Source organism: Aspergillus chevalieri, chromosome 1 (genome assembly GCF_016861735.1).
Source record: "Aspergillus chevalieri M1 DNA, chromosome 1, nearly complete sequence".
Classification (NCBI taxonomy): Eukaryota; Fungi; Ascomycota; class Eurotiomycetes; order Eurotiales; family Aspergillaceae; genus Aspergillus; species Aspergillus chevalieri.
In genome coordinates this window covers 725,465-752,758 of record NC_057362.1, presented here as the reverse complement: position 1 = coordinate 752,758, position 27,294 = coordinate 725,465, and the positions used below count along the sequence as shown (strand labels likewise).

At 49.8% G+C, this 27,294-nt stretch overlaps 11 protein-coding genes across 11 annotated transcripts; 4 read left to right on the top strand and 7 right to left on the bottom strand.

Annotated features, from left to right (window-relative positions):
• Positions 1-254: 254 nt before the first annotated feature.
• Positions 255-926, bottom strand: MMS2 (E2 ubiquitin-conjugating protein MMS2; the record flags this gene model as incomplete). Its single annotated transcript, XM_043277253.1, has 5 exons — positions 255-315; positions 376-455; positions 513-638; positions 701-780; positions 854-926. The coding sequence occupies 5 exons, from the start codon at positions 924-926 to the stop codon at positions 255-257; spliced, it is 420 nt and encodes a 139-aa protein (XP_043131376.1).
• A 490-nt stretch (positions 927-1,416) lies between these two features.
• On the top strand, positions 1,417-6,855 carry ACHE_10255A (putative endosomal peripheral membrane protein (Mon2); the record flags this gene model as incomplete). The annotated part of the gene is made up of 6 exons (XM_043277242.1): positions 1,417-1,494; positions 1,543-1,609; positions 1,665-1,838; positions 1,891-2,097; positions 2,160-2,248; positions 2,299-6,855. 6 exons carry the CDS (start codon positions 1,417-1,419, stop codon positions 6,853-6,855), a joined length of 5,172 nt encoding a protein of 1,723 aa, XP_043131375.1.
• A 1,591-nt stretch (positions 6,856-8,446) lies between these two features.
• VPS26 (vacuolar protein sorting-associated protein 26) lies at positions 8,447-10,064 on the bottom strand (the record flags this gene model as incomplete). Its single annotated transcript, XM_043277231.1, has 5 exons — positions 8,447-8,673; positions 9,010-9,126; positions 9,216-9,240; positions 9,309-9,781; positions 9,845-10,064. 5 exons carry the CDS (start codon positions 10,062-10,064, stop codon positions 8,447-8,449), a joined length of 1,062 nt encoding a protein of 353 aa, XP_043131374.1.
• A 2,175-nt stretch (positions 10,065-12,239) lies between these two features.
• Positions 12,240-12,995, top strand: ACHE_10253A (gluconokinase; the record flags this gene model as incomplete). The annotated part of the gene is made up of 2 exons (XM_043277220.1): positions 12,240-12,476; positions 12,543-12,995. 2 exons carry the CDS (start codon positions 12,240-12,242, stop codon positions 12,993-12,995), a joined length of 690 nt encoding a protein of 229 aa, XP_043131373.1.
• Positions 12,996-13,775: 780 nt separating this feature from the next.
• ACHE_10252S (uncharacterized protein) lies at positions 13,776-14,605 on the bottom strand (the record flags this gene model as incomplete). The annotated part of the gene is made up of 3 exons (XM_043277209.1): positions 13,776-14,023; positions 14,136-14,392; positions 14,439-14,605. The coding sequence occupies 3 exons, from the start codon at positions 14,603-14,605 to the stop codon at positions 13,776-13,778; spliced, it is 672 nt and encodes a 223-aa protein (XP_043131372.1).
• Positions 14,606-16,961: 2,356 nt separating this feature from the next.
• On the bottom strand, positions 16,962-18,604 carry ACHE_10251S (putative 2-oxo acid dehydrogenases acyltransferase; the record flags this gene model as incomplete). The annotated part of the gene is made up of 5 exons (XM_043277198.1): positions 16,962-18,023; positions 18,087-18,158; positions 18,211-18,286; positions 18,346-18,373; positions 18,433-18,604. The coding sequence occupies 5 exons, from the start codon at positions 18,602-18,604 to the stop codon at positions 16,962-16,964; spliced, it is 1,410 nt and encodes a 469-aa protein (XP_043131371.1).
• Positions 18,605-19,643: 1,039 nt separating this feature from the next.
• Positions 19,644-21,044, top strand: ACHE_10250A (phosphatidylinositol-specific phospholipase C; the record flags this gene model as incomplete). The annotated part of the gene is made up of 1 exon (XM_043277187.1): positions 19,644-21,044. One exon carries the CDS (start codon positions 19,644-19,646, stop codon positions 21,042-21,044), a length of 1,401 nt encoding a protein of 466 aa, XP_043131370.1.
• A 222-nt stretch (positions 21,045-21,266) lies between these two features.
• Positions 21,267-22,322, bottom strand: ACHE_10249S (mitochondrial 54S ribosomal protein uL10m; the record flags this gene model as incomplete). The annotated part of the gene is made up of 1 exon (XM_043277175.1): positions 21,267-22,322. The coding sequence occupies one exon, from the start codon at positions 22,320-22,322 to the stop codon at positions 21,267-21,269; it is 1,056 nt and encodes a 351-aa protein (XP_043131369.1).
• Positions 22,323-22,677: 355 nt separating this feature from the next.
• TRP4 (anthranilate phosphoribosyltransferase) lies at positions 22,678-24,050 on the top strand (the record flags this gene model as incomplete). Its single annotated transcript, XM_043277164.1, has 2 exons — positions 22,678-23,004; positions 23,076-24,050. 2 exons carry the CDS (start codon positions 22,678-22,680, stop codon positions 24,048-24,050), a joined length of 1,302 nt encoding a protein of 433 aa, XP_043131368.1.
• A 402-nt stretch (positions 24,051-24,452) lies between these two features.
• RPC10 (Rpo12/RPC10 RNA polymerase subunit family protein) lies at positions 24,453-24,736 on the bottom strand (the record flags this gene model as incomplete). Its single annotated transcript, XM_043277153.1, has 2 exons — positions 24,453-24,477; positions 24,540-24,736. The coding sequence occupies 2 exons, from the start codon at positions 24,734-24,736 to the stop codon at positions 24,453-24,455; spliced, it is 222 nt and encodes a 73-aa protein (XP_043131367.1).
• A 420-nt stretch (positions 24,737-25,156) lies between these two features.
• nar1 (iron-sulfur cluster assembly protein NAR1) lies at positions 25,157-27,036 on the bottom strand (the record flags this gene model as incomplete). The annotated part of the gene is made up of 2 exons (XM_043277142.1): positions 25,157-26,854; positions 26,929-27,036. 2 exons carry the CDS (start codon positions 27,034-27,036, stop codon positions 25,157-25,159), a joined length of 1,806 nt encoding a protein of 601 aa, XP_043131366.1.
• Positions 27,037-27,294: the final 258 nt, after the last annotated feature.

The following is a 27,294-nucleotide window of genomic DNA, read 5'->3' as shown; positions in this document are numbered from 1 at the left end:
TGTCCACTGGTGTTCACTGGTATACTGGCAGTTCCCGGTACTACTGAGGAGCACCAATTGGGCCATCGCGGTATATGAAGAAAAGGTTGCGAAATACGTCATGCACTAATGAAGAAGAAACCACGCCGATGCCTGCCGGTATGCATAGACTATATACGCTCTAGCAATGTTAACAGAGAAAGAAACAAATAGCAAAAACCAACCGCAATACTCCGCATTCGTGATTTTCTAAACTATGCATGGAAAGAAGGGACTTAGAAATTGGAGCCTTCAGCCGGCTGAGGCAGTTTTCTGTGCTGCGGCAGAGCCATGTATCTGACAAGAATATTAGTATCGCTAAGTTTCGCAAGTTAAATTGAACAGGACCCCGATTACCTTCTGAGTTCGAGCAGTACAGTTTCCATGGTGAAGTCACGCTTCCATTGAGCAAGGCAGGGCAACTTGGTAGGATCAACCTGAATTATGCATTAGCTATATTCCACCTAGAATCACAACTGCATAGTGTTTATTACCTTTCCACTTCGTTGGTCAACGCATGGAATGTTGACACGGGAGATGAATTGAATCGAAGGAGGGTTGTCAGGGTAATCGGCGCCGCAGTGGATGTTGACACTGTATATCCGGTTCTCATGGACGCTCTACCAGTCCAGGTTAGCGATATGAGGAAATCGACGAGGATAACCATAGCCGGCAGACTAACGTGAGGAGGTCCAAGGATTGTTCCATTCCAGTTGCTCATCATCATATCTTCTCCATCCGCGAGACCATAGGAACATGCCTCTGTATATCCGAAAGGTTCGTATCAGCGGAATGATGCGTAATTCGATAGTGATCGCCAGTTGCACATGCTAACCTGCTCCCAGACCCTTCTCACCCTTCTCCAACTCTTCGAGGAGTCTAAAATTCCTGGGAACTTTCGCCGACATTGTGAGCGCAAAATATGTCTCGACAGCACTAGGCAATCAACTGCAGCTGTAGCCGGCAAAGTATTGGTGAAAGCCAAAAAAAAAAAAAGAGCCGTGGATGCAGTTAAGTGGAAGAGGGGCACTGACGCACTGTATCCCACTTACCTACTGCAGAACGGTCCTCCGCCGAGTCGCCACGTGATGATAACGATCACGTGATTAACATCTCCGCCTTGGCGTTTCCTGGAGATGCCACGCCTGACACTTTTGTTGATCGACCAACCCTCTGGACTAAAAGTAGGTTTTTGGCGACTTTTTGCCTGGAAACCGCTTACAAGCTGGAAAGCTTTGATACTTCAGCGCTATTACAGGGTGTGAGAATTAACGTGGTTAAGCTATCGTTGTTCTAATTCACCAATCGTCTCCGACGGGAGAACTCCGGACGGAGTATATTTGGTTTCAATACCCATAGTCCGAGTCGGCCATGTTTTGATACAGCAATCGATCTGAAATGTCCTCTCAATTCCTGCAGACAGAGCTCTTGCATCTCATTCAAGAGTCAAAACGAAAGAACGCTGACCTGCGAAATGTCTGCTGCCGTTCCTTCTTCGAATATCTATAGGCTAACCTCGTGCAGGCTGCTGAGACGTCTCTCAATGAATTGAAGGCATTGCCTTCTACTTCGGAGGCTCAGACAACAGCTGGTGTGCTTAAATCCCAATCACTGTTTACGATGTCCCGTTACTAAATAACCAAGAGACCTGATACGGAGGCCGAAATTCGTCGACCCGTTTATCATAACTTGCCATAGTCGCCATGCCAAGCTTGCTGGTATTGGAGTCGTGTGCCTACAGAGACTGGTGGCTTCACGCTCATTACCACCTGAACGGCTGAGGGATGTTCTGAATGGGTTAAGGGAAACTACTAATTTGAGTATGTTGCCGAGGAGGTCCACATTACTCGCTGAGATGCTAACCCTATCAAGGTCTGGACATCCAACTCAAAGTACTGCAAACATTGCCTTCTTTGTTACAGCACTATTCCAATGAGCTTAGTGGAGAGCTGCTTGTGAGCACATTGGAAATATGTGCGATGTTGCAAGCAAGCAAAACTCTTGCTGTGTCCAGCACTGCAGCAGCTACACTACAGCAACTCGTGACGTCGGCATTTGAGAGGATTGCCATTGATGACAGTTAGTAGCCAAAGCTCATTTGCTGCCCCCCCCAAAATCGGTGCTGTTTGCTGACTTTCAAGAAATACTTGACTTGTCCAAACCAACTGAAATCGTTACTGTCGACGACCATCCAGTAACCATTAGCCACTTTGCTTATGATGCATTACGGGTGAGCTGAATATCCAATTTCCAATCACTTTAAGCTAATATAGTATCAAGGTTTTGGATGATCTCTGCCGTCTCGTAGATGGCGAACCACTGCAGTTCCTGCGCATGAAATCACTCTCCCCAACATTCACTTTGGAACTCATTGAAAGTATCCTGGTCAATAACGGCAATCTGTTTGTCGGACATGCAGAGCTTACGCAGGTGCTTCGAGCTCGGCTTATGCCACTGACCGTCAGATACTTGTCTGAAAGGCACAACTTTGCTCAAACAGTCCGGGTTTCCCGGATACTACTTATATGCTTGAAACGCCATATGTCGCTTCTTACAGCGGAGTGTGAGATGGCACTTGGTCTGTTGACGCACTTACTCGAACCGGATGGAACAGCGCCCTGGAAGCGTGTGATTTGCATGGAACTTTTCCGATCCTTGTACGCTGAACCAGGTTTAGTTCGACTGATGTATTCATTATACGATGGAGAAGAAGGGAGAAAGAACGTTCTTAGAGACCATATGGCTTCACTTGTTCGCGTGGCCTCCGAGAGACCATCTTTAATTGGAGTCGGCAGCCAATCTACCGTACCTACGCGCGCAGAACATTCGAGGTCCATCACCGAGGAACAAATCACTTTAGAAGCTGGTGGGGTGGCTGGTGTCATTGGCACCTCCGTTCCAACTGATACAAATGTACCAGGCGTCAGCAGCCAATGGAGTGTGGTTCGCTCACCTTACATGGACATGCTCGATAAGACTGATGCGCCTCTTCCCCCAGATACCTATATTTACAGTCTTATACTCAACTGCATCGCTGTATTTGCCGAAGGTCTCGCAAAGTTCATACTGCCTTTGACTGTTCCTGAGTTTAAACATAAACGGAAAAATCGGATCGCAACCCCTGATCAAGAACCGAGCTCACCTGTTGCGTTATCTTCAGATTTTCAAAGGACACATTCCTGGAAAATCACCCAGAATTCAAAGTCGAAAAAGTCGCCTGTACCAGTCAACCTTTTGGAATTGGAATCCCATCCGCAAATTTCAGCAATCAAAATGTGTGCCGGAATTATCGAGAACTGTTGGCCTGCTGTTCTTGCCACATGTTCGACGTTCTTGTATGCAGCTCTGGATGATGAATTCTACCATAGCCTAGTGCGGTCATTCCAGAAGCTGGCCCATGTTGCGGGCCTTCTGAGACTTTCTGTTCCTCGTGACGCTTTCTTGACAACTTTGGGCAAGGCTGCTATGCCGCCTGAGACCGGTGGTGCTAAAACAGGGACCTCCACAGCACCTGTTTTTGATTCCCAGAATGACTATGCGTCTGAGAAAAGGCGTAAGGGCGCAGATATCGGCTCCCCATTACCTGCCGATTCGCCAAGTGCCACTTCAGACAGCCATTCTGTGCTATTAAGCACGAGAAACCTTCTATGTCTGCGTGCTTTGCTGAATCTGGGTATTGCTTTAGGGCCAATTCTGGACCAGCCAGCCTGGTCTATTATCCTTGAGACCCTCCAGGATACAGATTTGTTGATTGGGATATCGTCTGTTTCTACAATAAAGTCAAGCGCCGCAGTTAATAGCCCTGGGGATGCGGCAACCAGCTCCGGCATCGACGTGCCCAAAGCGAACCTTGGCGCAGAGATCATTGCGGTGCAGACAGCATCTAATAAGATGTTTGAAAGCACTAATGGTTATCCCACTGACTCTTTTCAAGACATTTTAGTTGCCCTTTTGAGTCTTTCACGGTTTACTGAGGAAGCGTCGCAAGAAGATCCATCGGGGAATGTATCAGGCGCTCCTCGCTCTGCGCAGTCTCTTCGATGCTCAGGGCATATGCGCAAGAGTACCCGTCGCGTATCGCTCACAGTTGGCAAATCCAAGGCGCAGGATGAACAGCTGAAATTTGTCTTGGAGAAAGCAGACCAGATAGCTAAAGCGAATCTGGAGCGGCTGTCATCTCTGGATGAGAACGATCTTCGTTCCTGGCAGAGCCTTACGGATAGTCTCATATCAGGTGCATCGCATGGCGAAGTCAGCCAAGCTCTTCGGTTAAAAGCCAGCGAAGTACTCAATAACCTCGTCTTTCAGACAATGAAACAGAATGATGTTGACGACGACTCTTTGCGAAACACACGGCAGCTGAGAAACCTAGAAACCTTGAAAAAGCAAATAAATTCCCTCTATAATTCGAAGCTGCCAGGTTCCTATCCTGCTGTCGTTATTGAGATCCACGAGCAAAGCCTGGAAATTCTGAAAAACATCTTGGAACAGTATGCAGAAACTTTTGCCGATGGTTGGACCCTTGTCTTCGATCTCATTTCCAGCGTTTTTGGGGAGGTAATGGCCGAGGAGACATCAGAGACAGGCACGGCAAATTCAGGCAAAGCATCGTTGTTAGCTGATTCACCTCGCCTTATCCGCGCAGCTTACAAATCTCTTCAGCTGGTAGCCTCTGATTTCTTATCTCTGCTTCCAGCGCCTTGCCGTTTGGATCTTGTGGATTCTCTTTCAGGATTTGCCTCACAGCAACAAGATTTCAACATCTCGCTGACAACGACCTCGTCTTTCTGGAATGTTTCGGACTTTCTCCAGGGTCAAATAGAACGATTCACCATTGAATCTCATGTTGATGCATCAGTTGGAGAAGAAGACCTTGCAGCGCTAGCCAAGGACAATGATGTCTCTGTATCCCGTAATTCTCTTTGGTTATTACTCTTACTGAGAATCGTTGACCTTGCAACCGATAGCCGAACCGAAATCAGAAACTGCGCAGTACACACACTGCTAAGGATCTTCGATGCCTATGGCCAACAATTATCGGCCAAGGCGTGGCGGTTGTGCCTCAACAGAGTTCTCTTTCAAATGGTTGAGAACGTCGAGGCTGAACTTACGAGAGTCGTGAGAGAACGGAGCGGGGCAAATTCACTCGAGCTCAAGCCTTGGATAGACACGACAGTCGTGATGATCAAAGGATCTGCTGAACTGATCACAACTTTCTTCGATTCGATTGTTCAGGACGAAGAGTTCGACCGTTCCTGGGAACGCCTTCTAAACTATTTCCAGACATTGATTGGCCTGGGTCTTTTAGAATTCAGTGAAGCCGTATTCTCCAGCTTGTCAAATATCCTCCTTAGGGTAGAAAGCCCAACTGGCTTCAGCAAACAAGCGCTGGAGTCTACATGGTCACTTTGGGATAGTGGCCATCCCGCCAGTAAAGAGGACTTGCTGGATCTCGATTGCCCCAACCAGGACTCTGCCTTGGCGTATCTACAGTCCTTCGAACAAGTATACCGTCTTCATAAAGACAATCTGACTCGAGAACGCATAGCGGGCATCCTTGGACATATGAAACTGCTTGCATGGAATTCTGTCTCTCCCCGATATTCCCCCGATATAGACCGCTCTTCGACCTTGCAGTCATTGATAATTGCTTCCACCAAGGCCATTTGTCTCGATAAAAAGGATTCTCAGCCTGAAATTCTGCTTTGTCTTGCGGATTACGCCGACTCTGCTTTATCGAAATGGACACCTGGAAGCGACTCGAGAAGACCGACGTTTGTCGCATTCTCAAAAAGTGCAGTCGACCTCCTTCGCTGGTATATTGCTGATTTTGGGATTAAGGAGGATGTATTTACGGATGGATCACTGGCTACTGCATTGAAACATCTCTCCAATCCCATTACCCGGAAATACGAGTGGCAAGGCAAGGATCGAGAGCCAAGATTGTGGCAGAAGGCGACCACAACATCTCTGGACATACTCCAGGTTGCAATTCCCTATGTGGAAAAACAATACGAGAAATCAATTGAAGGAGAAATCTCTCGGTTCTGGGAATGCGTGGTGGATATTTTGCGCGGCATAGTCTCTGCCAAGGGGTATCGCACTAAAGAACTCTCCATGACAGACATGCTCGCGGATGAATTTTTTGATATTACCGCCTTCAACAGACTGAAGAGCTTGATCATTCCGTCTCTTGGAGCGGCAGTGATCAAAGACAATATTCGGCGGGATTTTGCATTTGCATTGTTCCACTCTTCCTTCATATACGCCCCGAAGCGATTTGATCTCCCCGATATCACAACCTTGATGAACGATCCTCTCAAGGGGATATACAATGTCCGCCCGGGAAGGACCTTTGAACCTCCCCCAACTACGCGGTTCAGAATGGCATACGTTCTGGTCGACGCAATGTTCGAGCTCGCAGCCGTCCCAGGAGATGATGATGGCCACCAAGAGCCACACACCCTCCTCGCTCGATCCATCTCACCATACCTTATCCTCCGAAGCGCCGTGTCCCTGCGCGCGTATATCGCAGACCAACCTCTTCGCGGTCTCATGCCACAGCCAACACCCGCGCGCAAGGTTTTGCTGCACTTACTTCGAGGCATGGTCGAGCTACGAAGCGAGCCCAGCGCCATTCCAGAACCTCCTGTTGTTAGGAGTGTAGCAGCGTCCCTGGTGCAACCAAATGACGGCTATCAGCTAAAGAAGCATCTCGAGTGGATATACCCGCTCGTCGTGAAAGCATTGCAAGTAGCAGGGAAGGAAAAGGATGATGGTGAGGTTCTTCGGGTACTGGGTGAGTTGTTGCAGGAAGTTGGTCATTGCGGTATATAGATCTCTTATGATACTGTATTTATGGTCGAGTAATCAATGAATAACTACTTTGTTCTTAAATTCTATTCTGCTGTAATAAATGCCTCGGTTTCAAGTGAGAAGCAGGCACTTCGTACAACAGAAAGAATACCCAGGGAAGCTCAAAGCACCTCACCACCACTGGATTGGTGTTTTCGAATTGTACCAGGTTCACCTCCAGTCATTTCTTGCCAGCGGATCGCCAGTGCATTGTTTCAAGCCGGCTGATCAGAACAGACCTGACAAGGCTCATCGACGTTCTTGGTAGTGAGCCCTGATCGGTGGCTGGGTCGGGCCTGGGATTTCTCATATACATGCTAACAGACCACGTGCTGGACCGGAAGAAAAGGCAAATGACCCCAGTCAACTTGAACATGCTTGCTGACATGATATACAGACTTCTCTGTACGAACAACAGTACAGACAAAGCAAGAAGCCCTGGTTGGGTGGTCGGGACGGGCCTGGGACACAGCTCTGGTCGGGTAGGCTGGGTAGGAGCTGACCTCCATACTAATCATATACATACAGCAACTGGGCCTTGGTAGAAAAGCTTGTACGGTGCGGAGAAACTGATACATAAAACACCGAGAGAGCTTGAGTATTTCACCGCGGTGGGCAGGTTGTTGAGTGAGTGCTCAAGTATACCTGAGATCTGTGCTTGCCAGTGGGATCAGCATCGTGCCGGCCGATTGATCAGGCTTGTAGGGGCGTTGGCTCCTGCAGTAAGTCCTGACTGGGTGGTGGGTAGGACATGGAGCTGGTTGGGAGGTCGGTACAGTGCTGGGAGATTATGCAGTACATTCAGGACGCTTGTTCTTTGAGGCGAGGGTGGGTGGCAGTTCAAGCAACCTGGATGTTTTTGTGTTGTCGGTGGTATCAGTATCATGCCGGTCAACCAATTCGGCATGTACACCAAAGTGTCACTGCGGTAAGTCCTAATTGGGTGGTCGGGTTGGGCCTGGGCTACGGAGGGAGGCTGGTACGGTACTGGCAGGCTGGCTCGAACACCGAGAAGCTTGGACATCAGAACACTCAGGGAGCTTGAATAATCTCGCCGTGGTGGGTAAGTGGGCTGTGCGAGTTGCTCAAAGCATACCTGGGTCCCTTCTGCTCTGCCAGTGAGACCAGGCGGCCGTGCCAGTCAACTGATCAGACCTGTAAGGGTTCCGTCTCTGCAGCAAGTTCTGATGGTTGGTAGGGTGGGCCTGGGATAATGTTAAAGTATTTGTACTTCGTGCCCTTAATGCTGACTACGTACGGAGTACTGATGTTCATCGACACGGTACACACAAAGACAGTGGACAATATGCCCCACTTAGTGGTATGTTTGCCTGTGTCTGGGTCAAGTTGCCCTATAGTATCCTCTTTCATGTAGGTATGGATACAAGGAAGATGAGAAGGGATCATATACGACGGCTGAGAAAATCGAGTCATGATAGTAAGAGAGGCTAACACAGTAAGGACAGGGTATAAGAGTACATATAAATGATGGCAAGAACACTCCGAACAGCTGACATGTCATAAATACGGAAGCACAACCTAACCCGATCGACATAGCTCTAGGCTCTAAGCTCTAAGCTGCCGGAGGAGGGGCAGTTCGCTGCTGCTGCTGCTGCTGTTGCTGATGAGCTTCGCCCCTTCCGGGTCCAGCAGTGGCCGAACCGGGCGGCAGAGGCTGCTGTTGCTGCTGGATCTGCTGCTGCTGAATTTGTTGCTGCTGGGCGATCTGAGGGGTAGCAGCAATCTCGGGAGCCTGACGGTAGAGAGTAATTTCGGATTGCTTGAAGTACCGACGAGCATCTAGAAAGTGAAACACGAGTCAGCATTGGTCGTACTTTTGATACATACGAAGCTCCGCTTGTAATGAAATCGAAACTTCGGGAAAGACCAAAACGGTTTCGAAGAGACAAAACCCGGGGAGTGTGGGGCTGCAACGCTAAACCATGGCTGTATCAGGTATAGCGTGGGGGTGGCCAGGTCGGGTACCGGCCGGGAGTCAATAACCGATCGGTTATTGATCCACGTCGGCGTGGAATGCTGAAGATGCTTGGGATGTCATCGCCAACCTGACCGCCTCAGGCACCAACGCAATGGAGTGCCTCGAATCTCTGCAAAAAGACAAACACAAGCACTTACCTTCATCAATGAGAACCAGACTGAGGTAATAACGTGTCGAGTACTTCTTGTTGACGTCACGGAAGGTAGGTGTCAAATCAAAACCGCCAAGGAACAGACGGATAGGAATGGTTTCTCCTGAGCTCTGGTCAGCGCATTGCTCCTCATTGCTTCACACCCAGAATATCCAGATGTGTTTTGACGTTAAGGCCAAAAGATCCACTCACCCCGTGAAGGCGAACCATCCATAATCTGTGATACCAGGTTAGCCAAACCGAGTTCCCAACACATCGTCAAGATTGCAGGTTTGGAAGGCTTACCTCAAAGCGAACCAGCGTCTCACTCTCATTATATTGATTGGGCGGAGATCCGGTTGTCTCTCTCCGAATGATAGACAGCTCCATATGCTTGATCTTCAACCGCACAAGCAAGAAATAGATACGCCCGACAATGACATCCTTGAGGTGGTATTTCGACTTTGAGTACTCAAACTCAATGTGCAGACAATCCTCGATACCAACATCCATCTTGATCGGGCTGTTGTTCTCTGGCGGCATGCGGTAGGAATAGACCCAGAGATCCTTCTCGCGCACGACATCGGCCATCCGGCGGGAAACAGTGACGCGCACGAAATACCGGAGCTTCACGTTGATGCCATTGTAGGACTCGTATTGCTTCTCGACGTTCTTGAAGTTGAAGGGGAAGGTCTGGGGGTGCTGAAGTTCGCCGGGAGCTGCGAGTTCTTGGACGAGGGAGAGGAATTCATAGTGGTTTCCGCGGTCGTAGAACATCTCTGCAGACGCCCGTCAGCCATAATATCATACCAGGATATAGAGCTTGCGTGAATATCTCGTACCAATCGTTCCGATGAACTGCACCTTGATCCCCGTATGCTCTAAACGTTTCCCATCCTTGGGTCTAACAGTAACAGCACCCTTGACAGACTCTCCATCCATATACAGCGGGGCCCTTTCCCGACGGCCCTTGTCGAGTTTGACATCGACCGTCTGGCGCTCATCGCTATCTTCGAGAACGACGTCGATATCGACGGGGGTGGAGAAGAAGAGGGAAGTCATGGCGGGCGGCGAGGGGAGATCGCTTCGTTTCGCAGCCGAGCTAGGCGAGATCGTACAGTATTCCGTAAGCTTATTGTGATTAATGATCTGTCGTTGAGTATCGATTTAGCAGCGAATGACCATGTCGCGTGGCCTTGTCTCTGCGTCGGACTTGATGCTAGTGGGCTTCATCGGTGGTTCGAGCTGCGAGCTGGCATATCGCGGATTACATAAGCCAAGCTTCATTGCAAGACAGGACAAGAACAGCTGTTCTATGGAGAGTCTAAATCAATGATTTGAATCCTGGAATTGCATTTTCATTCAATTCAAGGGTAATCAATTCTGTACGTTCATGCAATGTGAGGACGATGCTGGTGGCATGGTGTGCCTGACATACTTGTAGTGTATGCGCAGTAGTATGCGGGTCTATGCTTCTTGCGGTTGGACGATGGACGAACAAACTAGATAAATTTCTACAGTACGGAGTACCAGCACAAGACATTGTAGCAAGACTGCAATAGGATTCAAGATCATCAAGGAGGATGGTTGGGATTTTGACATTCCCTCGGATAACTATGCAGACTTGGTAAGGCTGCAGTGTTATCACACCTTTAAACTGCCCACTAACCTGTACGAGCGGATTTATATGCAAATCCGCAAACAACAGGACTGGAAACCGTTTCCCGCCCGCTCTTATTCAGCACGAACAACGCGAGTTACAAGTACACCTGGTGCTCCGTACTCGTACTTCGTAGAGCACAGAGTAGCGAATGCTGCCCAGACAAGACCACCCGGATATCTGACAGCAATGTTCAACGTGACGGTGCATTGTCTACGAGACTACGGGCTATCCCGGAGCCTAATGCTTGAGGGAAGTCAATGCGTCTGTCATCCGGCAATGAAGACCCAGTCTGCGTCACTCATCAGGATAGAAGAAGGCTAAGAGCCCTCAGTACAATACATAACCGGTCAGATAGAGGGGCGGCCCATATTACCCCTCTTTGCGAGATAATCGATAGCCTGAAGGGCACGAGAGGGGTATTCCATTCCGTCACACTAAGAGTGTTTAACCAACAGTCCGGCATATGTGACGCTTCCTTTTCCGGCGGAACCTAACGTCGGCAAATTTGGTTCCGACGCTGGAGGATAACGAACCGAGTTGGGCTGCAATGGATGTTCCGCCCGGGATCTTCAATCGCAATCACATCTTCCCCCGGGCCGCTTGTTGAACGGAATATCCCCGGCCTCTCAATTGCAGGCATAGTGGAGTAGGAAGGCCCTTCATCCTGTGGGGACTGTACCCCGGAAAACACCGTCCGGCGAGGGAGGCCATTAAAGGTCCTGTACGGAGTACGGAGACTCCACAATACACAGTCACGCACTAGTAAAAGTCCGGGTGGATAGATCAATCCGAACTGCACAATTAAAAAGCGCAGTCTCCACCGCAGTATATCTCTCAAAATTTCGGCATAAGCAAATTCCCTGGCAGCATGCAAGTACATGTAGGGAGTACGGAGTACAAGTCGATATACACAAGGCGTCGGCATCTGACTCAATACCCGAAGCGGCATAACGTGGGGGGTCGTCCGTCTGTCACAAAAATACGGTGTGGTAACAGGCCGTATGGTAAGTTTGTCCCGAATCCCCGGGCAGGGGTACCGAGCTAAGCCGGATTAGTCACGGCGGATATGCATGTCAAGGATGATGTCATGTGACTGCCTTTCGGGTTTTGCATTATTCAGTAGGATATGAAGTACCTGAAGAGTGTCCTAAGACAAAGAGACCATATAAAGACCAAAACCCCGTAAGACAAGATTACTATATGTACATATTTGAGATAGCTACCGGTAGGGGGCCGCACAAACTCTACAGATCGATCGGCAACTAACAACCAAACCGGCGGCGCATCCCTTTTCGAAATCCACCATCCGTACTATCGATAAATTACCACATTCCAGAACAGCCCCACCAACCCGGATTCGAAACGGCTGAAGGAATAAGAACGCTCTGTTTGCATCTTTCTTTCTTGCCTTTCTCTTTTTCTTCCCCTAGAACGTCCCCTGTATATATACCCTACCACTGCTCGCATTCTGGTTCACCCGTTTAAATCTCCGGATCCATATCACCTCGGCGTCATACCCAATCAACTTCATTCCTCTCTTGTCCCTTTCTTTCTCAACTTCCTACAACACCACCATGTTGTCTGCCGGTGAACGGCCTCAGCCGTCGACTATCAATGCCTCCCTAGACGCTCCTGTCAAACCCGTCTCCCTCAACCATTCCGCCCATACCGCCGCTCCCTGGCCAGACATGGACCAGGTCGGGAATATCCAGCACATCTGGGTCATCACGGGCCCCGCAGGATGTGGGAAAAGCACCGTGGGCCGCGACCTGCAAGAGGAATTAAATTGTCCTTTCCTCGAGGGTGACGACGTAAGTGTTGTCCCCCCAATTAAACCACCCAAAGACAAACAGACGACAGGATGCTAATGAGAACAGTTCCACTCCGTCTCCAACAAACAGAAAATGGCCCAAGGCACCCCTCTCACCGACGAAGACCGCTGGGACTGGTTAATCTCGCTCCGCAAAGCTGCCATCGACGCCCTCTCTCCCTCTGAATCCAACAACTTCCACCCGCCCTCGGGCGTCGTCGTCGCCTGCTCCGCGCTCAAGCAGAAATACCGTGATGTCATGCGCGTTGCTGCGTACGGCACACCCCTCGTCCAGATTCACTTTATCTACCTGCGGTTATCGGAGAGTGTGCTTATCCAGCGGGTGAACCAGCGCGAGGCGCATTATATGAAGAGCGGGATGGTGCATTCGCAGCTTGAGGTGCTTGAAGAGCCGCTTGGGGAGTGGGATGCGTTGACGGTTAATGTTGAGGGGCCGAAGGAGGAGGTGCAGAGGAATGTGTGGGACTTGGTAACGGCTAAGTTGGCGGAGTATGAGTAGTTGCTTTGCTGCACTGCTTTTGTCTCTTGCTTTTCTGCGTTCGGGTTTCCTTTTGGTCTTGGTTGGGACACTAAAAAGCATACGCATGCATGGTCTCTATCCCGGTGTCTACGGAGTTCTCATGCTTCCCAGCGCATGAGGTCTGTTTTTTCGGCATTATTTTCGGAGTTTCTTGTTTGGTTTTCTGCATTATGTCGGTTTGAGACGATTGATACCCCGTCGTTTAGGGGCAGAACTGCTTTTTTTGTCATGTCTTTTGCCCCGTTCTGGTTTCGAATACCCAATGAAATACAATTGTTCCAGAATTATTTTTGACTGGTGACTACGGTAATACCGTGGTTGCTCTTATACAAGCACGTAGTATGCTATCGTAGACTCCAGATAAGGCCGGTGCCTTGCAGGTCATCTGTCATGGTGTTTTCTATCTAGTCTTCCTATCATATTAGACTAATAGATACATGGAATCATTGCACATTCATACAACCTGAGCGCTTCTCTGTTCTTCTACCTGTTTTTACCTGTTGTTGCTTAGCTCTACAATGTCATAGCGCAATTAGCTCCCTTACTGTCACATTTCCATGACGAGGAGCCACAACGAAGGAAAAAGAAGACAGTCGTGAATGCGTCACATCTTAACTCCGTTGCAGATCGAGGCACGAGGTCCAGATTCAGGTCCTGTTGTCATTACGTTACTCTGACGACTTAGGGGCAGACACATACTTGTCAGAAATAGGATCGTATACCTGATCATTTCCAAGAGAGCGGTATACCACTGATCAATCAGAGCCAGTGCGCCAACATGTCCCATCCTTCGCTGTTGCGCAGATCCATCGGCTCGTCACCGGGAATGAGCTGGATCAGACGATTCTTCGAGACCGGGTCGGTAACCTTTGCAGCGATCTGCTCACAGTACGAGTTGTTGGTAGCGGGCTCGAGAGGCGGAAATGGGTTGGGGCCGTAGTGGACGTAGTAGAACAGCTTGTATCTGGTTCCGAATGCCACAATGGCAAAGCATCCGCGCAGCTCGTCTGGAGGGTTGCATCAATTGTCAATGGTGGCCTCGACGAGGGCGAGTGCACTGATGGCGTAATCGAGTGACATCTCCCATTCCTTGGGCGACTCATCGCGGGGGCGACGCACAAAGGCACGAAGTCCGTTTTTGAAGAGGAGCCCGTCCAATTTCAACTTCCAGGGCGAAGAAGGCAGCGGAAGGTAGCAGCTGCGGCGGCCACCATGAACGAGTTGGAGCCTTGGACCATCTCGCTAAGGTAGCGGCCCCAGGCTTCTTCGACGGATCCAGAGTATTCGTAATCTTGAATTTCCAAGACGCGCTCTGCCTTATTGACTCTGGGGTCGGTCGTCCAGTAGAACTCGGTGCTGTAGAATTGTATGGCTTGCTAGTCTTCGGAATTACGAATAGGGCAATAAGTGAGTCAGGCTTACTGTTGAGGGCCCTCAGATTCCTTCTTGAAGAAAGGATCCTTCTCACCGACGTTCGAGAAGGTCAGCTTAATGCGACCCATGATGATGGTTCTTTTAACATTCGCAATCCCAATCATCGGACTCATACACAGCTCCTTATCGATAGGCTCGTCATCGTCAAAATCCATAATGCCAAGTTGAGAAAGAACATGGCGCCCTCTCTGAGACCGATGATCTGATTTTGGCCCCTGTCTGTAGATCCTCCAACAGCAACAGTTCATAGCAGTCTCCCTTGCCAACCACCATGTAGTCATTGCTCAACCGGAAATTGGTATGAGCCACCTTCCGGCAGTAAGAAGAGACTTTGGCGAGCGTTTGATATGTGTGGACATCAGAAGAAATGCATGACAATAGCCAGGGTCTCGTTAGGGAAGATGGAGGATTTAATTCTGACGAGCTTTTGGTTTTCCGCTGCATTGAAGAAATGCATCAGTGCGATGAAGTTAGAATGCTCGTATGGGGGCTTTCCGCCCTCTTCATCTTGACTGACGTTTCCTGGTCGGCCTGACTGTCATCATCCTGATCATCCTTGCGGTCAATCTTTCCTGACGACCACTGTCTTCCTGATCAACGTCGTTATTGTGAACATCCTTGTCCTGACGGCTATCGTCTTCCTGATCATCGTCGTTGTTCTCACCATTTTCTTCATCAATATTCTCATCCTGATGATCACTCTGACCATCATCCTGACCATCCTCTTTGTCATACTGCTAGAACAGGGGCAAAGAAGGTGACCTTATCACATTCACTGTACCTTCCTTTTCAACTTTGACCCGGTTTAGAACAGCGTGCAGAATGGAGAAGACCATGGCGCTGAAATCCTTGAGACCCCAACCCAGACCGGCCTTGACCAATTCAACAACGGATACTCCTTGGACTTCAACCGAGTCGAGACGAGCAGTCAGGTAGACAAGGACATTGTTGAGCCAGAAAGTAGTTTTCTTTGGGGCTGCTCCAGGCTCAAAGCCAGGGATATGGCTTTCTTCCAGGAAGCGTGGAAGCAGTTTCTGCTGAGGGGGTTGAAGTTTCGCGTCCGGAATCAAGAAGTAACCCTCTTCCTTGTGTCTTCTGTTTAGGACTTCAGGGCATTCAAAGGAGACTTCACATACTGCCAAGGAGAGTATCGCAAAGGCCATCTCCCTGAATGAGAAAAGCTCCTCTGGTGCCCAGCTGGAGATGTACCTAGTGAAGAGGTAACTGTAAGTAGATCTGATACGATCGAACGCATTCATCCAGATGTGCTGGCTGGGAGCACTGACTGACGCAACAGAATTCTTTAGAGTGATCGTCTTGGTGTTAAAGCTGTCAAGCAAGGTTCGTGGCTTTCCCTCGATGTCAGTTTTCCGTTCCACGCTGGCGGCTATTTCCTCTAATGTACCGTGCTTAAGTGCCCTGCGCTCGTAGGAGTCCTGACCAACGATTTAATCCACTCTCTACTGTGAGAATATTCAAGAATTTGAAATGAGCACCGGTCGATGGAAAAGATCTCACGATCAAGGCCGATAGTGTACGTGTATTCAATGAACAAGTCGTTCATGTGGTCAATCGACATGGCCAACATCGGAGCTCTTTCGAGACGGTCGAGACGGTCGTAAATGGCCAGGTAGCACTTCGAATACACTTCCTCCTTGGAGATCTCAGCATCCTCTTGACCAACTTCGACGGCCACGGGAAGGTGGTGCTCCTGGGACCGCAGAGCAAGGCGAGTGTAGATCTCTCTCATTGACTCAAGTCATTCTGCTTTGAACAATTCCAGTTAGACACTGATATATCTGTTATAACGTTTCTCTGAACTTACTGCGATATTCCTCAGGGTCAGTTGGAATCCGGTTCACAATGGCGTCTCCTAGGCACTCGAGGTAGTTATCGAACTGGTTGTAGTAGATGAACCATCTACCACGGCAGCGGATGAAGAGATGTTTTCTAGTTCCCATGTTGATCTGGAGTTCAGCAGAACGGACGGAAACACGAAGATGGAGAGAAACTGGAGAGAAAAAAAAAATAAAAAAGGGGGATGATATAGAGGCGAGAAGGAAGAAGAAAAGGTCGGATACAGCCAATGAAGGTTTACAAACGAACGCGTTTGACGACGGCGATACGCAGCTGCAGCAACCGTACTTTCTGAGCGCCAGAAGACAGAGATAGTGGCGGGGTCGACAAGGGTGAGTATTGGAGGGGTTATACCAGTGAAGTTGATATATCATAACAGAGAGAGAAAATGGCACAGAAAACAGTGAAGGCGTTGCCCAACTCGTTTGTTTCCAGGAAGCCCTAGGGAAGTGGACGGGAATTGAACGCTACCATGGCGACACCTGTCCGGATGCCGTTCCATAAAAATGTCATGATTAGTGAATAAAATGGAGCTGCGACAGAACGATCATATCTTCATTGAAGTTAGTCTATACAGTGATTGTAATGTCTTGAATATGCGAGGACGATGCCAAAAATCTCTGTGCAACTCGAGTGTACATAGTATAGCTAGCGCTACCTTAGGTTCAAAAGCATCAACTCTGGAGACTCGATGAATTGTCGGACCTTGGTCGCCATTCTAGCCATGGTAGCCCCGTCAACAACTCGGTGGTCAGCACTCCAGCTGAAATTCACCAGCTCGCCCTTGGTGACCTGACCCGCATCATCAAAGATGGGCGTCGTTCTGGATTTCCCAACTCCCAGAATCGCAACTTCGTTAGGCACAATAACGGGCATCACATAAGTACCCCCGATGTTACCGATGTTGGAAACGGTGATTGTGCCCCCGCTAAGGTCCGCTGGTGTGAGCTTACCCTCCTTTCCAAGCGCACTCAGACGCGACAGCTCCGTTGCGATGTTGAGGATCGACCGGTTCGCGACGTCTTTGATGTTTGGAACAATCAAGCCATTTGGAGTATCTACTGCGACTCCAATGTTGTGTTTGGGACGCATGATGAGTTGCGGCTTATCCGGGTTGCTCGTGTCGACTTTTGCGTTCAGGAGGGGGTACTGATCCAGGGCAAGAGAGACGGCCTTAATGATGAACGAAAGGAACGTGATCTTTTGAGGGTCTTTAGAATCACTGGCCAGCTTTTTCCTCAGCGTACTGATATCGTTGATATTGAGCTCATCGGCATAAAGGAAATGTGGAATGCTGAGTGATCGGCTCATTGTCTTGAACATTTGAGACTGGAACGGACTCAAATTGACCACCTTTTCAGTCTCTGGTGTACTAACAGCAGCCGGCTGCGCCGTAGCTGCTGAATCCCGCATGGCAATGAATTTATTGACATCCTCCTTGAGCACCCGCCCGTCCTTGCCGGTACCGCTAATGTCCAAGATATTGACATTGTGGGTTTTGAGTAATCCTCGGACTGCCGGTGTAGCCAAAGTTGCGTAACGTGATTTTGGTGCCTCCGAGGCAGGTTCTGAAGAAGTAAGTTGGGATGGTTGTGTAGGCTGCGTGTGTTGCGTCTCTGTCGGGATAGGACTGATTTGAACTGGCTCCGGGCTTGGTGCCGGCTGGGCATCCCCGTCTGGATATTTCGCATCGTCGACTTCTATGTCACAGAGAGCCTAATGGAAACGCGTTACTGTTGGTAGATTATCTTCAATGGGGATGATAAGGACTCTCCCTACCCTGCCTGTTGGAACAGTATCATCGGCCTGAAAGTGAAGCTTTTTGACAACCCCTTCGTATCTTGCGGTAATCTAGTCCCATCAGAAGATTATTCCAGCAAACGTAGAACGGTAAACAACTAACATCATCGACAGCCTTGTCGGACTGGTATTGGCAAAGGGGATTCCATTCCTCGATATGCGCTCCTTCTTCGACATACCTAGCCACCGACGTTAGAATAACTGGAGCTTTACTTCCAGACTTGTCACATCGGCTTACCATTGAATGATCTGAACCTCCGTTATCCCTAGAGAGAATCCGAGTAAGCAACCGCAGGAGCTGAAGCCAAAGATAGGGTAGAGCTACCTTCACCAACATCCTTCAAAACCTGAGATTTAATTGACCACAAAGACGAAGACGAATGGAATGTGCGCCGAGGGATGGTCAACAATGTTGGAGACAATGTTGGCAGGAATCGCTGGGACCTGTAAGTCCTGGCAGCCCAGGTGATACCTCTGCTACCCCGCAAAGCGTTCATCTTGGGTCTGTGGTTTTGTCTGAGGTAAAGTAAACTGAGAGAAGGTCGTCCAGGGACATTCTGGGTTGGTATAATTATTTATCCCCGGCTGGAACTGTACCCCATATGTAATTGCTGTACCTCCGCAGTACTGCTATCGCCGACGATAACCGAGCTGCTCGTTATATCACGTGCCATGTCACTCCGCATTTTGGAACCCGGACCATCTGTTGTTCCTCAGCTAGAGAAGTACTCCGGAGTACTACGTATGTCTCTTTTGGAAGCAAAATGAATCTCTTAAGGATATAAGTTGCTTCTGTGGCTTCCTGGATGTTGCGCATTGCCTGTCTCATTGCACCATACTTGTGTATAGTGCGCAGGCCGAGTCCCACGGTATGCGACAGACGATATGACAGCAACAATGTCCTTGCTCATTTAAATTCAAAACTAACCCAGTAATCTTTGTTTTTGCTAAAGTAATGGTCAATGGTATCCGTGAGATCTAATTGCGACTCGAGATCAATCATAAATCCTCGATATGCTACTCCGAAACCCTCCACCAGTGGTTCTGGTCGATCGTCATTAACCATTGAACCGCGAGGAATGGTTCAGGCAATGGCAAGAGCTGGATACTACCCTACGCTCCATACGAACTGCCAACTTAGGCTATAAAGCCGTGTGTTGAGATCGATCCGCTGACGACGAGGAGATCCCACACTGTAGGCAACGCCGGTGCTTATTGGTGCACATTCACAATCCCGGTGCCTACCAGAGAACGGAGTAACACTATGGAGCACACTCTTTTCGAGGATTCACTTTTCTAACCTTAACTGGAAATCTTTTAAAGGAAGTCACGAATAAGAATAATGAATTCGTGCCTTCCGCGGCAGCTCGAGCGGATCGTCCAATATCGACAGGGGGTCTGCGCGTCTTCTTGATCTGAATCACCGGGGTCGCTGCTTCCTCGTTCGTATCCCCCCTAATTTTTTGTTTCTCTCCCTCTTTTTCTCTTCTTCCGGCATGGAATGCTAATCGCACCAAGCATCCTACACAGCTCACTATGGCCGCCGAACATTTGACCATTCGCAACCTCACCTCCACGCCGGTTACCGTCAAGCGCATTGAGCGATTTCATGCGACAAACCATGGCTTCTCGTGCCTTACCGGAACCCTGAAAAATACCACCCACAGCAAGAGCGTCGTGGTCATCGACTCTCATACTGAGCCGTTTGCTGAGAAGGAGGTCGACATTCGCGTGGAACCGTTCACGACAGTCAAGACTGAACTCCCCGCTTTCGTTGATTCCAAAAAGGAGCGTTTGCGCTGGACCATCGACGCAGAAGGGGAGCAGCACCAGGTGCAGACCCCCGTTCCTACGTCCGAATCGGCCACCATGAAGCCGCTATCCGACAGCCCTCGCTTCCAGTTTACCGGCATCTATGTGACTCCTGAAGCGCATCTCGCGATTTACTCCTCGGCCAATCTGAATGCGTGGATGAAGGAACTAAGGGACGACACATTAATGTCATCTCTCTCGATTCCAGGCACACATAACGCACCTACATACCATCACGCGCCTCCGTCTGTTCGTTGTCAGGCCGTGAGCCCACGCGAACAGCTCCAAAATGGCGTTCGCTTCTTTGATATTCGCGTCCAGCCGGTACACCCTGAAAACCCCGATAGAGATGAACTGGCCCTGGTGCACAGTGTCTTCCCCGTCGCTCTGACTTGGCGTAAATACTTCCGTGATTTGATGGATGAGGTCAACGATTTTCTGGAGAAAAACCCGTCCGAGTCCCTCATTATCTGCCTCAAGCGGGAAGGTCCTGGCACCCACACCGATGAGCAGCTGAGCCGCATTGTAGCCGACCATTACGCAACCCCAGAGAGCCGGTGGTACACAGAACCCAAGATCCCCACCTTGGGCGAAGTCCGCGGCAAGGTTGTCCTTATGCGCCGGTTCAATATCCAGGAACGACTGAAACAAGCTCACGAAGGCCGTGGTTGGGGCATCGACGCCGCCGGATGGGCCGACAACTGCGCGCACTCGATGTGCCCCAGTGGGCAAATCTGCATCCAGGATTTTTACGAAGTCTTGAAACCAGAGGTCATCGAGAAGAAGATACAGTATGTGAGCGAGCAATGCCATCGAGCAAGCCAGACCTGTTATCCTTTTGGTATCCTGCCTCCCAATGCCGACAGGAACCACCCGTTCTACATCAATTTCCTGAGCGCGAGCAACTTCTTCAAACTCAAGACGTGGCCGGAGAAGATTGCTGCTAAGATAAACCCTGCGGCGGTTGATTACCTCTGTCGTCGGCATGAGGCTGAGGGAGAGTCTGACTGGTCTACTGGTATTCTGGTCACTGATTGGGTTGGGAAAGATGGCGATTGGGATCTCGCGCGATGCATTGTGGGAATGAACTCAAGGCTCAAGTTCAGGCAGTCAAAATGCGCATAAATCGCGGCCTTGTCTTTCTTTGTTCTATTTTCATGATTCTGCACATATCAATAAACAAGAAAGGTAATAGTAATATCGTTATACCCAGAGAATAAAACGTCAAACAGTCTTCAATTTTTGGGAATATACATCATCCTGTAAGCTTGACCTAAAATAGACAAAACGGAGAAAAGAAGACATTATTGTACATGAACCATCCACATGAAACGTCGCAGTCTAGAGTCACGAGTCGCTCTTCCCTTCTTCTGGACCCTTCTGCTCCTCCTCCAAAACGTTTTTCCTGCTCTCGAGAGTAAAGTACAGACTCTTTCCAGCACCCTCCAAAGTGTTCGTAACGCTGGATCCTATGCTCTGCAAGGCCATGACGAGCTGCGAACGCAACCCATCCATACCACCCTCAATACTGCCGATCCACTTGGTCTGGTCGACATCAAACACATCACCGTCAACGCGGGCAGCAAGCAAGTTCAGCTTCTGCAGACCCTCCTGCACACCAGTCTCGTGCCATCCAGGGTTCGCTCTCCGGGTTGGGGCAGGGTATCCAACGGCCTTTGGGCAAAGGACTGAAAGCGCTGCCTTCATATGCTCCGGCGAGACTTGGGGGATAGTAAGGACGGCAATAGGACCGGCAAGAAGCGTCGAGAACTCGTGCTTGTTCTTCATGTTCAACACAGCGTCGTGGGCGGTACGAGACAAATCGTGGAACAGACTCGGGTCATCCCTCGACCCTGCCAGGTTGATCTCGGCGGAGGTCTGCGACGCCGGGTCAACAGCGCTGGGGCTCTGTCCGGCAGCCATGGCGGCTTGATCGGGGCGGAAATACTCAACGATACGCAGTGCAACTTCGAAAATGTTGGTCTGGACGGTCTGCATTTTGATGTGCGGTGTCAAAGCGGGAGTAGCGCGGCCCTCTGCGGCGATTTTCTCGTCCACAGTGCGCAGGGCCTTGTTGAGTTCTCGTCGGATTCCAACCCATTCCACGGACTTCAGGTTGGTGTGTTGGAAGAACAGCATCAGAGGCGTGGTGCGGATGAGCGATGTGTATTGCCGCAGAAGTTGTGACCTCCGGTACTCGGGACTACGGTGGGAGGGAGGCTGAGAGGGAGGGTATCTGGCAATCGGAGGAGGGGAGTGTGTCATTTGCTCGTGAGATGGGGCCGGAGTCGTCGCTGTGCTTGCGCTCCGCACGAGGATAGGAAGCTCATGTTGGTACAGTGCCCGTTGGCATCGGAGCGAGCGTGGAAGGCGTGCATTCGAGACCCGTAACCGTGGAGGCATTTTGGCGGGGGAGAGGGGTTGGAATTGTCAATTGAAAAGGCCGAAATGAAGTGTATCAATACAAATAAAAAGGCAAACACCCTATTCAGCAACCGGTGACGCCAATGCTGAGAGATAATTCACAGTCGACAAACCGGAGCGAGTGAGAAAGAAATCGAGATACCAAAAAGGGAATAGTGGGCGGTCGAAAGCGGTGTGATTCTGCCGGCCATTGTTCCACTACAGGAAGGTGTGACTCTTTTCCTTCAGCTCATACTCTCTTGTTTTCTCCTCTGGAGACACTTATACCCCTTACAAGTATATTTAGAGCATTAATTCGTTTTTTCTTAGCTCTACCTGGCTTCAATTTTTCCCAATGCCTTCTCATCCAGCCGATATGCAGGCTGAGCATGTCTCCATCTCGCCCCTCCTTCAGCGACTTGCCTACCCCGCGACTCAGGTTCCAGTCGAAGCATCTGAGATCGCCTCTGCATTCGCATTGATCTTCGAAGATCGCCTATCCGCTATTCAAATGGCTGCCCTTTTGACTCTCTTGCACTCTACTGGAAAGGACAAGGAAGCAGACGTCATCGCGAAATGTTCGCACCGCATGAGAGAGGCCGCTTCCCAGGTCGAAAGATCTGCTTTAAAGCAAGCTCTCAAGGCCCGTGGAAAGAAGGAAGGCAACTACAAGGGAGGTTTGGTAAGTATATCTACGATCGACCTAGCAAATTGAGCGTTACAGTGTTTAACGTTGTTTCTTGAACTACCTAGTGCGACATCGTTGGCACCGGCGGAGATTCGCATTCTACCTTTAACGTTTCTACGACCGCCTCCATTATCGCATCGCCACTGCTTATGACGGCCAAACATGGCAATCGCGCGCAGACCTCGTTTTCCGGATCCGCTGATGTTCTCAATGCAATTTCGCCCGTTCCACCGAAGATCTCAGCTGTGAATGCAAGCAACGTTGCACGGGTTTACGAAGCGACCAATTATGCGTTCCTGTTCGCCCCGAACTTCCACCCTGGTATGGGCTACGCGAATCCTGTGCGACGTGGACTCGGACTTCGCACAATATTCAATCTCATGGGTCCATTGGCCAATCCTGTCGACTGGGCCCTGGAAGCGCGCATGGTTGGAGTGGCCTACCAGAGTCTTGGCCCGGTTTTTGCAGATGCTTTGCGACAAGGGGGTGCAAAGAAAGCCCTTGTCGTTTGTGGTGAAGAAGATATGGATGAGATTAGTTGCGCGGGCAAGACCAACTGCTGGAAACTCTCTGAATATCCTAACCCCGCCTATCAAGGATCAGACAAACCAGACGAGACCAGCAGCAGTGAGGAGGACACGCCCCGCACTCTGGTCACGTTGGAAACATTCCAGCTCCACCCGTCTGACTTTGGTCTTCCGACTCATCCGCTGTCGGACGTGTACGGAAGGAAGATGCCCAAAGACAATGCGGCCAAGCTTATGAGCATCTTGCGCAACGAACTGCCTCGTGATGACCCCATTCTGGATTTTGTTATTATGAATGTCGCTGCCCTTCTGGTCGTTTCCGGTATCTGTGATGCTGATACCAGCAATATGGGCCCAGGCGACGATGGTCAGGTCATCACGGAGCGTGGCCCTGGCGGTGGACGCTGGAAGGAGGGTGTTCGTCGTGCTCGCTGGGCTATCGAGAACGGCGCCTCTCTCAAATGCCTGGAAGAGTTCATCGAAGTGACGAACAAACTCGAGCAGCAGCAATAAGATGTTTTGATGATGAGACGACTGTTTCTTTGGATATTTCTTGATTATTTTCTTTTGCATTACATATTTCGGGGTTTCTATGGACAATACATTTTCGAAATTCAGTAGCAAACGACTTGTAATTTATTTACGCATGGGAAAATAAAATGCGCATTGGATAAAACCAATTTGGTTAAGGGAAAGATATGAGCAAATTGTCTATACCATTATTGCTTGTAGTCATGGACTGAGCCCATGCTCACAATCCCAGCGAAGACACCTGTGCAATGAATGACCATCAAGCTCCCTGCCATTTTCAAGTACTAGTATTTGCAAATTCCAAACTCCGTAGCGCCATGTAATGTACATCAATCGTTAAGGACAAAGATCCCTCTATCTTCTGAGTTCGCTTCACAATCTGCTTCACCGGGCCTCGAACTGAACCATTCTATTCAAAACCAGATGCATTAGCTCTTGCCCCTTGAATCCAATCAAAAGGGTAACACAAACCTCTTCGTCCGCTCCTTATACAACACCCGATGACCACACTCCTTGCACCGAATCTGATCACCGCGCTTCAGCGACACGCGCGAGTTACACTCTCCACACAGATAAGCGACAATAGGGCCGTCCATCGAGCCGGCGAAGCCATCGCCGAAGGCGTTCTGGCCGCCGAGGGAGGGGACTTGGTAGGCTTCGCGGGACATGGTGTTTCGTTTGGTTTGTTGCGGTTGATCAGAGATGAAATAGTCGGAGTAGTGTGGAGGATGAGGATATGATGGATGATGTCGCTAGATAGGAGAGATTTCGACTGGAGAGGATTAGAGGATAGACCTCGGAGCTCTGCGTTTGCTTGAATTTTCGGCGTTTCTCGAAGGGGGTGAGTCAGCACGGTCAAGCTTGGGTGCGCTAGCTTTTTTGGGAATAGTGCGGATCTACCTATCTACGAGCACATTCTATGGAAGTATGGCAATTTTCGTAAGGTGGATTTCATTGCAAAGTAAAGAAACTGGTATCTCTGAAATTCCATACCGCTGTAAATGCAAACCCAAGTCTATCCATGCAAAACCTTTGCCAAAGAAACTATCATATATACCAAGACTGCGAAGGTTTAGGGCTGTCAATCATTACCAGCCGCCACCAATCTTGCCTGCTAACTCGACAACACGCGCAGTATCATTATCTCCAGTTTGCGTCTTTCCAACGTCGCTCTGTACTTCGCGATAGGTCGTTTGCACAAGCCTAGGGAGCGGGACTCCCATGATCTGGGACCAATATTGCATGGCATCGTGGATCTTGGGTTCTTTCTCGGCCAGAGAAGGGGGCTGCTGATTCTCTGCGATGCTCTCTGATTCAGACTCAGCAGAATAGTATGCTTCATCTACACGAGCGAGCCATGCGCGCTGCTCGTGTGGCGTCGGCTTGGATGATGTTTCAGACGCATCTGTCGTTTGCGTATCAAAGGTGATCTGCTTAGCATCTTCGATCCGTATTTGTCCACCCCCATTGGTACAGCCACCAGGGCACGCCATGACTTCGACGTAGGCATAGTCCGGGCCTGACCCTGCAGAGGCCCCATTCCGCGACACGGGCTGTCGTCGGTTTCCGCCTGCAGAACCAATCGTTTTTGCGCCTGGGAGCCTGGACACGCGTGCAGGTTTGAGTTTTCGGACAAGGTTTTGAATGTTCCTGAAACCATAGAAACGAGCCGCTTTCATGATGGGTTGTTTTTCGGCGGAAATGAGGATGTACTCGACTACATCGGCATTCCGCCCGCGTTGAATGACAATCTCACTTCCCGAATTCCGGGACTGGAATGTTTTCAAAACATGGTAAAGGTAGCCCCCTGAAGTGCTGGAGGCAAGCGTCTGGTCTTTCGAAGCGCACTTCGAGAAGAGCATGTCGTGCAAAGTTCTGTCGGGGAATCGCGGGGTGAGGGACTGTGGCAAAGATTTCAAAGGTAGATTAGGAAGAGACAGCCCTCGTGCAGACGCCAATGAAAGAATCTCGCGGGTTGTAATCACACAGTCGACGTCGCGAACCGGCTGAGAGGCGCTTCCCTCGGGCCTCCATGACACATCAGTAAGCTCTTCTCTGCTAGCTTCGAGTTTCTTGTCGAAGCATGGCATGACCGCCAGGTGCCAAATCTGAGACGGCGAAATCCCGAGAGATTTGCCCAGAACTGTCTTAAAGAAAGTGCCCATCAGGGCCTGCGGCGATTTCATCCGAGACAAATGAGGGAGGACGAACGGGTGTGTCTTTTCAGCGTAACATACCCACCCAGGGCATGCGGAAGACAAAATCGGCCGCTTCGGAGGTGCATTGTTTGTACCATCGGCTGCAGTAGTATTGTTAGGACTGAGCGACTCATCGACCTCGTCTGCAGTGAGAACTAGCACCGCCTCACGCATGTTGTTGGTATCCACGACCCATGTAAACCCATTTCCGTGTTTACCACCTGACGCAAGACCGTTAGGTCCTCGAAGAAGCTGGTCAATCATATAACCGGCCTCCTTCTCCGAGATGCCATATGTCGCAGCCAAACTAGCTCTGACCTGAGGACTAACGCTAGCCACGAATATCCGCCCTTCTTCGGGTACAGCATTGGTTGCTAATTTCGCCGTACCATCCTGTTCAAATGCCAATGGTATCTGAGGGTGCGCATCGAGAGTGTTGAGGACCTCCATATGTGACTGCAACGAGACCAAGACTGCTTCAGCAGACGTGACACAGCCGGAGCATGCCAGACAATCTGTCAGCGAGATCTCTGCCGGTGGAAAATTCTCGGGCTGGACTTTGTCTTCTGTCGTCACCTGATAAGGGTCCTGTATACCAGATTAAGAATCAATGCCTGCTCATTGGACGATGCGATAAGGATGTGACGAAGGGTCTAACATACCTCTGAGTTCTGTGGTGCTTTCTGTGGGAGAGTCTCAACGGGCTTGATGCATGCGACTCCAGGCGAAATGAAGTCATTTAGGTCATCTGCAGACAGAATTGCACTCATTGTGCTGGACACTGCTCTTGGAGCAGTTCCTCGTTAACGGTTATGCTAGAGGAAGATAACGCCACTGCGCGGTTGGTTTGAAAAGCGCCAACTCCGTTGTTTCCGAGGTAAGGTGAATGAGGTAAAGTGAATAGAAGATAGCCTTGGAATGTAGTATAAAAGATCTTTCTCGCTTATTTTAATCAAAAAGACGTCGAAAATGTAGAGAAAAGAAGAATGATAGATAGTTGATGTACCGCTGCTTTGTCATAGTGGCGA